The sequence below is a fragment of the Colossoma macropomum genome, unplaced genomic scaffold, assembly GCF_904425465.1.
Source record: "Colossoma macropomum unplaced genomic scaffold, Colossoma_macropomum, whole genome shotgun sequence".
NCBI lineage: Eukaryota > Metazoa > Chordata > Actinopteri > Characiformes > Serrasalmidae > Colossoma > Colossoma macropomum.
Genome location: NW_023496020.1, coordinates 66084 through 79895, shown reverse-complemented (window position 1 = coordinate 79895; position 13812 = coordinate 66084). Strand labels below are relative to the sequence as shown.

Sequence of the window (13812 nt, the reverse complement as noted above, 5' to 3'; positions counted from 1 at the left end):
AGAACTCTTGACTTATATTCTTTCTCAGTTTTCAAAAAGTCTTGAAACGCTAAACCTCTGAACTATGTAAAGTTTTGGCTGAAAGAAATGCAGTTTGTCGCTTACATCAGCCATAACTACTGAAGATGCAGTCTGCACTCACAAAAACATGCTTAGTGTTATATTAAAGTGTTTTATATAAAGGCACAGTCATGACCTAATGAAGGTACCTTTATGCAAGTATTTTTCATCAGCTTACAATATCTATAGAGTTCTCTGTAGATCAGATGAGAAAACAAGTAAAAGAAACACAGAATTACTGGATTCCAAAAAGCAGCCAGGTCTCAGTGTTTAAGGGAAACCACAACATTTCAGCACACACACACACACACGCACAAGGTACAACTTGTTGAGACACTTCACACACCAACTCTCTCTCTCTCTCTCTCTCTCTCTGATACACACACAGACACACAGTCCAACATTGGAGTGTGCTTTGTGCTGAGCTGCATTGATTTAATGCATTACTGGAGCTGCTGGACAGAGAGAGAGAGAGAGAGAGAAAGAGAGAGAGAGAGAGACTCTCTCCTGACTGCATTAGCGCTGCCTCCAGCCTTTGTGATTCCTTTTGATCAAATCTGTGTGAAAGATGAGTGTCATGCCCTCGTCCAGCCAGCTGTGAGCGACTCTGCCCTGCCGGGGAGGGGAGAGTCCAGGGGGGAGGGGAGGGGCCTGCAGAGGTGTATGCGAGATAGAGATAGAGAAAGAGAGAGAGAGAGAGAGAGTATCTTACACATCTTGAGTAGTTTAGTTTGGTGTGTGAGTGCAGGAGGATGGGCAGCAGCATGTGTGAGAGTGTGTGTGTGTGACTGTGTGAGTGTGTGTGTGTGTGTAGGTGTGTTTGGTGGCTCTCTGCAGAACTTGTACAGACAGGAGCAGGAAATGGCCGGAAAGTTCTCAGAGCGTCTGGAATCTACAGCGTAAAACGGGAGAGGAGAAGAAGAGAGAAGAGAAGATGTCTCAGGTAAGAGTTCCTCCTTCAGCTCAGCTCAAAACCTGAGAACACCAGAGTGTGTGTATGTGTGCGTGCTGAAAACAAAGCACTTTAGAGACTTTAAGAGAAGGACAAGCACACACACACACACACACACCCACACACACACACACACACACACACACTCTCCAGATAAACTTTAGTTTTGTTTGTTGTGGTCTCCCAGCGGTTCCTCTAATACAACATAAATGTACACTGAATGTGTGTGTGTTTTTCTTCTTGTATGGTAAGTTAGTGTGTGTGTGTGTGTGTGTGTGTGTGTGTGTGTGTGTGTGTGTGTGTGTGTGTTAAACAGCACTCAGTGGTCTGTTCTCTGTTGGAATGTAACTCAAGCCTACAGTAATGCAGCCTTACATCCTTTAATGCAACAATTAACTCAGCAGTGAGAGTGTGTGAGTGTGTGTGTTTGTGAGTGTGTGTATAAGTATGTGAGTGTGTGTGAGAGATAGAGGAGAGAAATGGAGGCAGTAAAACACACAGAGTGACACACTGATTGGGGAAGGTGAACACATCCAGATGAGTTTTGTTTAGTTGAGCTGTAGAGAGAGAGAGAGAGAGAGAGCGAGAGAGATGTAGAAATTTATTGTGAATTTTATTATAAACAATCAGACTGTGATTATTTATTTTTTTATTCTAATATAAATTATGAGGCAGTTGATACTTATTTTTTTCTTTTAATAAAAATGGTTAGACTGTTATTGTTTATTTTTTATTTTAATATAAATTATGAGGCTGTAGATTTTTTTATTTTAATAAAAATGTTCAGACTGTAATCACTTGTTTCTTATTTTCAAATAAATGGTGAGGCTGTAGATGTTTATTATGTTTATTTTAAAATAACTGATTTAATTTAAAAATAAATTGTTTATTTTTTCATTATTGACTAAATTTAAAATATCAGCCATAAGTTGTGTATTTTTATTATAAACATGACCAGTAAAAAATCTGCAAGTTATTATTTATTTATTTTCATGTAAACAGCCCCAAACAATAGCTTCTTATTTAATTGAAATAATTAGGCTGTACTATTTTATACACACACACACACACACACACACATATATATATATATATATATATATATATATATATATATATATATACATACATATATGTGTGTGTGTGTTTGTGTGTGAAATTTAAATGGTCAGGCTGCAGTTTTATTTTAAAATGATTTTTCTATTTTAATATTAATGGTCAGACTGTAGGTTTATATATATATATATATATATATATATATATATATATATATATATATATATATATATATATATATTATTCTTACTTCCCAGGCTATAATTATTTTATATATTATCTATGGTCAGACTATGCTTATTTATTTTAATGTCAATGTTTAGACTGTATTAATTATTATTATTTTTTTTTTATTTAATTTGCATTTTCATTTTTAAGAGTTTCTTCTCTGTCTCTCAAAGTCGTTGGTGTTGGTGTTGCACTGTGTTGATTGCTCTGGTCTGTGTGTGTGTGTGAGGGCAGAGGGGGTGTGATTGTGATTGGTGTCTACATTGCTGTGTGTGTGTGTGTGTGTGTGTGTTTGTGTTTGTGTTTGTCTGACACTGCTGGACTCTCCTCTGTCCACTGCCTGATGGAGCTGTAGGTGACCCCCCCCCACAACACACACTCATATTCGAGAATATTCAGAATTATTTATTGCATGAATTTTATAATATTGCATATTATTTATAGTTTATTTTATGAGGAGATATTTTGAGTTTGAGGGTCTCCAGGAGACCCATTAATAAGCTGCTCTATGGGGGATTTTTAAAGCTGATTTAAAAAAAGTTTCTTCATTTTTCATTTGAGAAGGTGTGTTGTGGTAGTATGTGTGTGTAGGTCTTTTCAGTAAATCTTCAGATTCTTCAGAAAATTTTCAGAACTCGATCACTATTTTGACAGTTTGATAAATTTTTTATTCTGATTTTTTTTCAGCTGTTTCTAACCACACACGCAGTTCCTGAACAGATAATAAAGCTTCATCTGAATATTATAATAATTACAGATATTTACTCTTTCATTGCTATTAAATATAACATTTATTTGATGAACTTGATACATTTTTATCAGTTTTGCATATGAATTCTGCTTAGTTAATTCAGCTTATTTTGAAATTTTAAATTCAACTTTATATTTTTATTATATGTGAATATTATTTAAATTTAAATACAGTGCTTGTGTTTGTTTTAGATGATATAAATTTGTCTCAGGCTGGATTTTGTGAATCATAAAAATGTTTTTATAATTCATGAGTTCTGTTGTTATTTGTTAAGCTGGCTGTTTTTTATTCTCTATGTTTTTTTCCAAGATTTTCCACATTTCTGCATTATTACCTGTGATATTAATCATACTTTAAAGCACAAATTCCTTCAGCCTTTTACTTTCAATGATACATTACTTTTAGGGTCAAATTAATGTTGGTTATTTAATGTACACAAAATTATAAACAACTAATATATTACTAAACAAATTCAAATTACAGCTCGGTTTCTAACCTTTGCAACATTAGTTTTGTGTAAGATTTAAATACATGTATAAAAAACATTACTATCCTCTGGGAACGAGCAGCTGCTGACCACTTAAAAAACAAAATTTAATAGCAAACAAAATTCAGCAGCAAAATTAAACAGCAAACACACTTATAGAGTTTAACATCACACAAAAAAATAAATAGATAACAGGCTGTTTGTGAAATTTGTTTTATTTTTCCAAAATTCAACTTTATTTATACTGCAAGAAAGTTTGTAAAAACCTACACAACATAACACAAACACTTTGAATTCTTTTAATTAACTGCACAGTAACTGTAAAAGTTTTGGACATAAATAAAATGTATAAATGACAGACCACGTGTGTTTAATCAGATTCAGTTTTAATTTTCATTATAGACTTTGTAAGTACATGAACACAGAGAATATATGATGCCACTGTTTCCTGTTATGAGGAAGGTTCCCTCAGAGGAACCGAACTTCAGCTGGGCTTCAGCACTGTTTCTCATTACAGCGCTCTTGTTTTAATATCAGTAGACAACCCACCAGACTTTACTGACCAGAGACTGGACACTGTGATGTAAACAGAAACACAGCAGAATTACTGCAACAAATGTGAACAAATAATAAGGAGGAAATACTAAAACCGATTAGAATTCAACATCAAATGCAATTTAACACCAGACACACACCGACATCAGAATTCAACACCAAACAGAATTCAACACCAAACAAACACTAATGCCAAACATAATTCAACAACATACAGAATTTAATGCCAAACACACACTAATACCAAACCCAATTTAACACCAAACAGAATTTAGTACCAAAAGAACACTACTACCTAACAGAATTCAACACCAAACACAATTTAATAGCAAAGAAACACTAATACCAATCAGAATTCAACAACAAACCCAATTTAATACGAAACAAACACTAATACCAAACACAATTCAACAGCAAACACAATTTAACACCAAACACTAATACCAACAGAATTCAATACTAAGCACAATTTAACACCAATCAAACACTAATACCAAACAGAATTCAACACCAAACACAATTTAACACCAAACACTAATACGAAACAGAATTCAACACCAAACACAATTTAACACTAATCAAACACTAATACCAAACAGAATTCAACACCAAACACAATTTAGCACCAAACACTAATACCAAACAAAATGCAACACCAAACACAATTTAACACCAATCAAACACTAATACCAAACAAAATGCAACACCAAACACAATTTAACACCAATCAAACACTAATACCAAACAGAATTCAACCCCAAATACAATTTATACCAAAAAATGTTTAACACAAAACAAAAATAAAAATAAAATAGGATTACAGTAAAAACATCAACATAAACACACACATCTTATATGACCTGATGAACAGCAGTGTGTGTGTGTGTGTGTGTGTGTGTGTGTGTGTTTGTGTGTGTGTGTATGTGTGTGGTGCATGTTGTAGGCTATTTGCTGTACGATGGTGAACTGTTCCTGCGACAGTTTCAGTCCGGGGAAGCTCCGACGCCGACAGTGTGAAAACTGCAGACACGGCTGGGTTGCTCACGGTAAGACACAGAGCCACACACACACACCCATACCCCCCCCAACACACACACACACTCACATACAAGCACATCTGCAGTAAAGTTGGGGGTTTAATTAAACAGCTGATTTGTAAAAACTGATCTCTCCACCAGCAGATGTCAGTAAAGAACAAACAGTGGGTCAGTCCTGAGCTTATTAAGCTTTTAATACTCTATATGAGTTTTAAAATCCTAACAAGTCATAAAAACACAGAATGTTTGCAGACAGAAAAATTTAGATGGCAAGTTTGTAAGTACTAAACTAAACTATGTACTAAACTGTCACTGAGGTCGTACCATCAAGGGTTCATCTTCAGGACCGTCATCTCTTCATCTCCAGTTACACCCTCCATACACCCTATTCTGACTACATGCTTTTTACTTTATTTTTGTATATATATTAAAAAAACTTATTAAAAGCTATGTGAAAGCACTTCTCTCCTAGTCTCCTTCAGTTTGAGGTAAAAAATTGGATTGTAAGAACCATGTTCTGGCTTTAAGGATATGGATTAGATTTTTTGCACCTCATGGGCCAGAATATTTGTGTCAAATTCCATAAAACTAGCACAAAATCTAAAATGTACAGTTATTTGACTGTAAAGTTTAAAAGCAAGAGGAAAAATAAAAAACCTGAAATAGATTCTTTTGGCTTTGAATGTATAAATATAGAAAACAGAGCAAATGAATTTGTAAATTATTGGTATTGTTGTGTATAGAGTTGTGGTTATCTGTTGAAGTGGGCCAACCAGAGCTTAAACTAGATAAACACACACACACACATACACACACACACACACACACATTATTTATTTATTGTAAATTTTCTATAATTACTACGAATATCATATTCTCTATCTGTACAGCATGTGAAAATGTACTGAGATAAAAAACACACTCACTCTGATCCAAATACGGTGTGTGTGTGTGTGTTCTCCATGTTGCAGCCCTGAGCAAGCTGAAGGTGCATCACATGTACCAGGGCAGTCAGGTGGAGATTGTTCACTCCAACGTGGTGTTTGATATCTGCAGTCTGATGCTATACGGCACTCAGGCCATTCCCGTCCGCCTGAAAATCCTTCTGGACCGACTGTTCAGCGTCCTGAAGCAGGATGAGGTCATTCAGATCCTCAGTGCTCTCGACTGGACTCTGCAGGACTACATACGTGGATACGTACTCCAGGTCTCTCTCTCTCTCACACACACACACACACACACGCACACACGCACACACACACACACACACACACAATTCCATAGTTTTTACCATCAGACTGTAAAAACTAACACACTGCAGATTCATACTGGATTAAAATCGCTTCACAATTATTACCATCAGACTGTAAAACTGCACATACTGCAGATTCATACTGGATTAAAATCATTCTGCAATTATTACTGTCAGACTGTAAAAACTACACACACTGTAGATTCATACTGGATTAAAATCACTCCACAATTATTATCGTCAGACTGTAAAAACTACACACACTGTAGATTCATACTGGATTAAAATCACTCCACAATTATTACCGTCAGACTGTAAAAACTACACACACTGTAGATTCATACTGGATTAAAATCACTCCACAATTATTACTGTCAGACTGTAAAACTGCACACACTGCAGATCCATATCGGATTAAAATCACTCCACAATTATTATCGTCAGACTGTAAAACTACACACTGCAGATTCATATCAGATTTAAATCACTCCATAATTATTACCGTCACACTGTAAAAAATACACTCACTGCAGATTCATCTTGGATTAAAATCGCTCTACAATTATTACTGTCAGACTGTAAAACTGCACACACTGCAGATCCATATCGGATTAAAATCACTCCACAATTATTATCGTCAGACTGTAAAAACTACACACTGCAGATTCATATCGGATTTAAATCACTCCATAATTATTACGGTCACACTGTAAAAAACTGCACACACTGCAGATTCATACTGGATTAAAATCGTTCCACAATTATTAGACTGTAAAAACTACACACACTGCAGATTCATACTGGATTAAAATCGCTCCACAATTATTACTGTCAGACTGTAAAACTACACACACTGCAGATTCATACTGGATTAAAATCGCTCCACAATTATTACTGTCAGACTGTAAAACTACACATGCTGCAGATTCATACTGGATTAAAATCACTCCACAATTATTACCATCAGACAGTAAAAACTACACTCACTGCAGATTCATACTGGATTAAAATCACTCTACAATCATTATTCTCAGACTGTAAAAACTACACACACTACAGATTTATATCTTCTAATAAGACAAAAGCTCATTTTTTTGCCAGGGGGAAATCTGAGTACATGCAGGTACATGAAAAATAGAAAAAAGCCAAAAGACTTAAAAGATATAACGGGCAGTTAACTAGACACCATTAACGACAGGGAAGATCACAGAATTAACATCTCTCTAATGACCAGAAGAGTAAGAACTTAAATTTAGAACTTTACGTCGGGAGTAACGTCTGCACATTTTAATTACTACACAAACAAAAAAAGTCTCTACATTTCCCTCTCCTTATAATGAGATCTCTTAATCTGTGGCAGATTATATCAGCAAATATCACATACACACACACACACGCACATTTGTCTTATTCAGCTCCCAGTTTTAGAGAGATCATAGTGAAGTGTGTAAATACAATTTTGTCACATTTTCCCTCAAAAAGGCTAAAGCGAGAGCGCAGGTCTCTATTTAATTTGCTGATCGTTAAGTATTCAGGTGGTTGTGTTTAATTTCGTTAGCTTGTCTAACGGTGAACGTAAAGTCAAATACTCCACAGACGTGTAAATGAATGCTGTATGATGAAATATTTATCTTGGTTACGGCATGAAGCTGCTGCATGACTTTGAAAGACTGCTAGCACTCATGTGTAATTACAAGCAGCCTCACGGCTCGCCTGTCTGATTCCCCCCCACTGAAACTCCCTCACCGGGGAAGCCCAGATCATCCAAATGAAGAAAAATGATGTTCCAGATGTGCTGCAGTAATTAGAGCTTTCATGTCCTGATACATTAGATGCATTGACAACTCTTTATTTAGGAGTTCTGTCAGATTGTCAGAGTTATCGAGTATTTGAGGTCCCAAGTGGATGAGCTTTGATACGTAATGCAAATGAAATTCCATGCATGCTGTGTAGGATGTGGCTGGCAAAGTGCTGGACCGCTGGGCCATTATGACCTTTGAAGAAGAGATTGCAACGCTGCAACAGTTTCTACGCTTTGGAGAGACCAAATCCATCGTGGAGCTGATGGCTCTGCAGGACAAAGAAGGGCAGGCGGTCATCGTGCCAACAGCCAGGGCCAACTCCGACATCCGCAGCTTCATAGAGAGCAGCATGCAGCGTCCTACGGCCCCACCACCTAAATCAGAGCCTCTGAGCAGAAGCAACGGTCACCACTTTGAGAGTCTAGTCAACAGCATGGCGTTCATGCTGCCTTTGCAACTGCTCAACTCCGCCCCTGCTCCACTGCTCAGTTCCAGAGCGGACTCCAGTCTGCAGGAGGCACCGGTGAGACATGAGACTCTGGAGCTGAGCCCTGACAACTCCACCCACTTCATCTCTGACCCAGAGAGGGAAGAAGTCCATCTAGAGAGAGCAAGCACCAAGGTGGAATCTGATGATTTCACAATCAGTGATAACTATTCTTCGCCCTCGACGCCCTGCACCCCCTCCATCAGCTCTGACATCACTCAGATGTCCCCAGAATCAAAAATCCGTCCAGGAGAGAAAAGCACAGTGATGAAGAAAGGTCGTGTGATCTGCAGCGCTTGCGAGAAAACATTCTATGATAAGGGCACACTCAAGATCCACTACAACGCTGTACATCTCAAAATCAAACACAAATGCACAATCGAGGGCTGCAACATGGTCTTCAGCTCTCTGCGGAGCCGCAACCGGCACAGTGCCAACCCCAACCCACGCTTGCACATGCCCATGAACCGCAACAACCGGGACAAGGACCTGAGGGGTGGCCTGAGTGAGGGGGAGGCGAGCAGCCCTCAAGCTGAGAAGCGGGAGTTTGGAGCAGCAACCAGTTCAGCAGACAGCACCAGGTCTGTCTCTGGCTACATCAGTTCTGAGCCCAAACTGCACAGCTCCTTCCCCAGTGTCAGCCACAGTGGCATCCTCTTTCCCAACCTGAAAACAGTGCAGCCTGTTCTGCCATTCTATCGCAGCCTAGTGACTCCTGCAGAGCTGGCCAACACACCTGGAAACCTGCCCTCCCTTCCTCTGCTCTCCTCCTCCGTTTCCGTCAGTGTTGGAGAGACAGGGAACAACACAGAGTCTGTCCCCAAGAAGAAATCCCGCAAGTCCAGCATGCCAATAAAAATAGAGAAGGATGAGCTGGCAGAGGGCAGTGGATCCGATGAAGACGAGAGCTTGCCTGCCAGCACAGACGCTGGGATGGAGTATGTGGTACAGACTGAATGTGATGAGCACGGCATTGTCCCTCAGACCATCCAAACTCAGCTATCCCACACAGAGAGGAACCAGTCAGAAACCAAGTACAACCAGAATGAGAGCTGTATCATGGGCTGCCCATCTCCCTTCAGTGGCAGCCAAAGAGACCTTTGTTGCCCCTGCGACTGGGACCGGGTGTCGCAGCAGCCAGAAGACCAAACTTGCCGTGAGGCTGGCTGTGGGGAAAATGAGCTGAAAAAAACACCCTGCAAAACAGAAGAAGATGCAGAGATAAGCAAAAATGATCTAAGAGCTGTATGTGCAGATGGTGGTGAAGACCTGCAGATAGTGACTTGCGAAGATAACGAGGAAGATGACCTTCTTCATCAATGCGAGAGCTGCAATAAAACATTCAAAAACCCTTACAGTGTGAAAATGCATTACCGCAGTGTACACCTGAAGGAGATGCACATGTGCACCGTCGCTGGCTGCAACGCTGCCTTCCCTTCACGCAGGAGCAGAGACAGGTGAGCAACTGCTACCACTCTAACTATACCTCTGTAAACACATGAGAAACATCAGTGGTTCCTAACCCTCGTCCTGGAGCACCTCTGTCATATTTTGATGTTTTCTATCTTCTACCATCAACTAATCAACAAATTAATAAGCACTGCATCAACTAATCACCAAATTAACAAGTATTTTCTGAGTGGAAGTTAGTGTGTTAGAGAAGTACAGTGTGCTGAAAGAAAGGCTACTTCAGAAGCAGGCTTAAGAACCACTGCACACCACAGCAAAAATGCATTTTACTTTCCAAATAAAAGCTTATTCAATGTGTACTTTTTTCCAGACACAGTGCAAATTTGAATTTGCATCACAAGCTACTGACCAAAGATCATTACAGCACATCAGGTGCAGCATTCACCACGTCATGCAGAGACCTTTCCAGTGACACTTCCTCTGATCTTACTCATAAAGAGACTCTGAGCCAGGCGTCTGTGATCTTTAAGGGGAGTAACCGTATGGGCCTAGTGTTCCCCATGAGTAAAGCAGTGGAAAATGTGGAAGGTCCAGCAAAGGACGTGCTGGAGGATGAGACTGTGCTGGACCTGAGTACCAGAGGAAGTAGTCAATCCCCTTCCTGGGACTCTGATGCTGGCAGTGAGGAAGGGCTCCCTCTAGAGGACAGTGATGAGAGCTGCGATGGGCTGGCCGCAGGTCAGTCTGCATCTCCAGCTGCTCAGCAGCTCCACAGCTCCTCGCCCATCACCTGCCATGTCTGCCAGAAGGTTTACAGCAACAAGGGCACGTTCAGGGCGCACTATAAAACCGTGCATCTTCGGCTTCTACACAAGTGCAAAATACCAGGATGCGATACCACCTTCTCCTCCGTCAGGAGCCGCAACCGTCACAGCCAGAACCCAAATTTACACCGCAACCTCCCTGTCCTCAACCAGGAATAGAGGAACCCAGAAGAAACAAACTTGTCTCTCACATAGGAAGTTTGTTTGTGTTGTTGAAAAACAGTGATTTGTCCAATGAACACTGCATTAAACTACAGAGTGAAATGTGAGTCAACAGAAAAGCACAGACCTCCACAAAGTCTCCAAACATTCATCATCACAAATAGCAGAACTGGCTGTTCTGAGGTGCTCAGAAATTATTCTTTCTCATGCATGTAGTCTATTCCATTTAAAGTTTGCAGGGCAGATGTTGGTCTACTTCCCTTCATGGGAGACAGTCAGAAGAAGGATGTGTAGGCTGGTGTTAGTTATAGGCAGTTTCAACAAAACAGACCTGGATTGAGTCTCGTAGATCAGCTCAGCTGGGTACTGTGGCACAATTTCTTCTGGAAAGGATTAAACTCAAGAAATCAAACATCTCATGCAAAAGAGCTGTTAACCGGTTGTAGTAAAAACTCCTTTCACTCTTAGCAATCACTAGAGCGATGCATCTTATTTTCATGATATACCATAATTAGGCAACATTATAAACGCCATATTCATGAGTGAAGCAGTGAAGGATCTAGCAGAGGATCCAAATTTCCCACCTCTATCAGCAACAGCACAAGAGAAAGAGTTATTATTGTTAGTTGAAATCAGACCTTGATTATTTCTAAATAGATGTTTACTGAATTTGAGTTCTTATTGCAGTTAACATTTTGAATATGCTTGGCAATCATTTGTTTACATCCAGGATTGCATATTTCATAAGGGCTATCTAGTCCAAGTGATGGTTCTTCTAATTGGATGGCTCTTCCCATTTAAGCCATTTCAGAAAGAACATGCAATATAAATTGTTTATCACCAAATGGTTAAAAAATATAAACTTTTTTACCATATTGCCCAGTGCTAGCACTCACTCACTGATCCTGAACCTGCTGCTACATCTAAACATGTCCAGCTCCAACTGATCACTGAATGACTAAAGAGTTTGATTCTGAAATCATTTGTCAGAGCTTTTTCATGAGAAGTGACCAGTTGTGAAATCTTCATCACTGTAAATCATTAGCATGAAACAGAAGTGGCTTGAAAAGTGTTTGGCTTTAAGACGGTAAACATTTCCACCGTGGTACAATTTTCCTGATAGATTTGGCACATTTTGCTAAATAAGCTTCTAGCTGTAAAACACTTATAGTCTTTCGCTAAAACTATTGCTTCAGTTTTGTTTGTTTTTTTTTTTCATGGCAGTTACAAAAGCAAATTTTTTTTGTTCATATAACTGCAGTAGTCAAGAGTATAATTTACAAATTTATTTAACTTATGAAAAGATTTACCAGTAAAGTAACTTATTTTTAAATCTGTGTATGTAAGCGCATTATCACGTTTATTTCCCCATTGCGGTTCTTTCCAAAAAGAAAATTATCAGCATCTTTTCGTAGATCTGATATAAGCCGCTCATATTTTCATTGCTTTTTTTTTTTGTTCAGAGTTGGTACTCACTGTTCTCTGTACAAAGTCAGCTGCCTTGTTTCTTTCTGCTGCCACAACCAAAACACAAACCCTGCACTCTGATCCTGTCAGAGGAAGGTGCTCCCAGAATTCCCCTCCACACTTCCCTGCCCCCGTCCTGAGAGACATTCAGACAACAGTTTCACTCTGACCCTTGATTGCACTGAAAGGAGAATCTACTAAATTGTACCAGCACAAAATCCTCATATATACTGTATAAACTGTAGACTTAAGGCAGTGACATGCATGTCCATTTTTGTCCTCATCAGTCACACTAGAGAGATATACAGCAATTGGTAAACTTTAGGTTACTTCATAAAATGTTGAATAAAATAGCATTTGTCTGAGGTGTTTGAAGGAAAACCACCTCAGACCGATGGTAACTCTTGCAGGAGAAATCCTGCAGACCAGACTGAACCTCTGAAAAACATCAAAGTCTGGAGCTGTTTTTCTTGCAGTGCTCTGGGTCATTCTACAGAAATGTCCACTTTTCTATCTATCCATAGGTGTCACTGGTGTTACATACAAGAAAGATAACACCAGAGACAGTAACACCAGTGACATTTTTAATGAAAAATGCATTTTACAAAATGGCTGCTACAGAGCATCAAACCACATGTTGTCAATCATGGAATAGCCACTAAAATATGTAATTTAATCTATTCGTATTTTTTCACAATTACCTAAGAATAAAATAAATCATACCAGTGACTTCAACTAAAAGCTTCATCTGAAATAATGAGCAAAATAATTTCTGATAACTGAAAAGACACAGTGTGCTTTTTATAGATCCTCAGCAAATAGGTAAAAGGAAGTGAAGTGGTGTCATTAGTGTGATTTTTATTTCAAAATAGATTTTTTGTTACGCTGTAATGTAACAATTCAACAGAATTCAGACGCTTGCGGTAAAGAACAAAAAGGAGGCTTTACTAGTGAAATCAGAGTCCTAGGTCGTAGTCGAAAAACAGGCAGGGTTCAAATCCAGAAGACACAGCAGATACAAACAAACAAACATATCACCCTTGCGACAATCCAAAAGGGATAGGCAGAAGGCGTAGTCAAAAAAAACAAGCAAAAATCAGAAATCAGAGATCCAGGGCAAACAATCCAGAGGGCAGAGCAAAAGGCAGAGTCGGAGAAACGAAAAGTACAGGTCATTCACAGACATACACAATAGATATAACGCTCAGTAGTTCGCAAATGGAAACAATACCTCGCAACTTTCTATGACTAAAGCCCGGGCTTATAAACTAAACTGAGAAGG

General features: G+C 38.9%; 1 protein-coding gene across 1 annotated transcript; it reads left to right on the top strand.

Annotated features, from left to right (window-relative positions):
- The first annotated feature begins 463 nt into the window (after positions 1–463).
- On the top strand, positions 464–12076 carry bnc1 (basonuclin 1). Its single transcript, XM_036564610.1, has 5 exons — positions 464–1003; positions 5033–5135; positions 6098–6333; positions 8332–10124; positions 10448–12076. Exons 1-5 carry the CDS (start codon positions 995–997, stop codon positions 11058–11060), a joined length of 2754 nt encoding a protein of 917 aa, XP_036420503.1. The 5' UTR covers positions 464–994; the 3' UTR covers positions 11061–12076.
- Positions 12077–13812: the final 1736 nt, after the last annotated feature.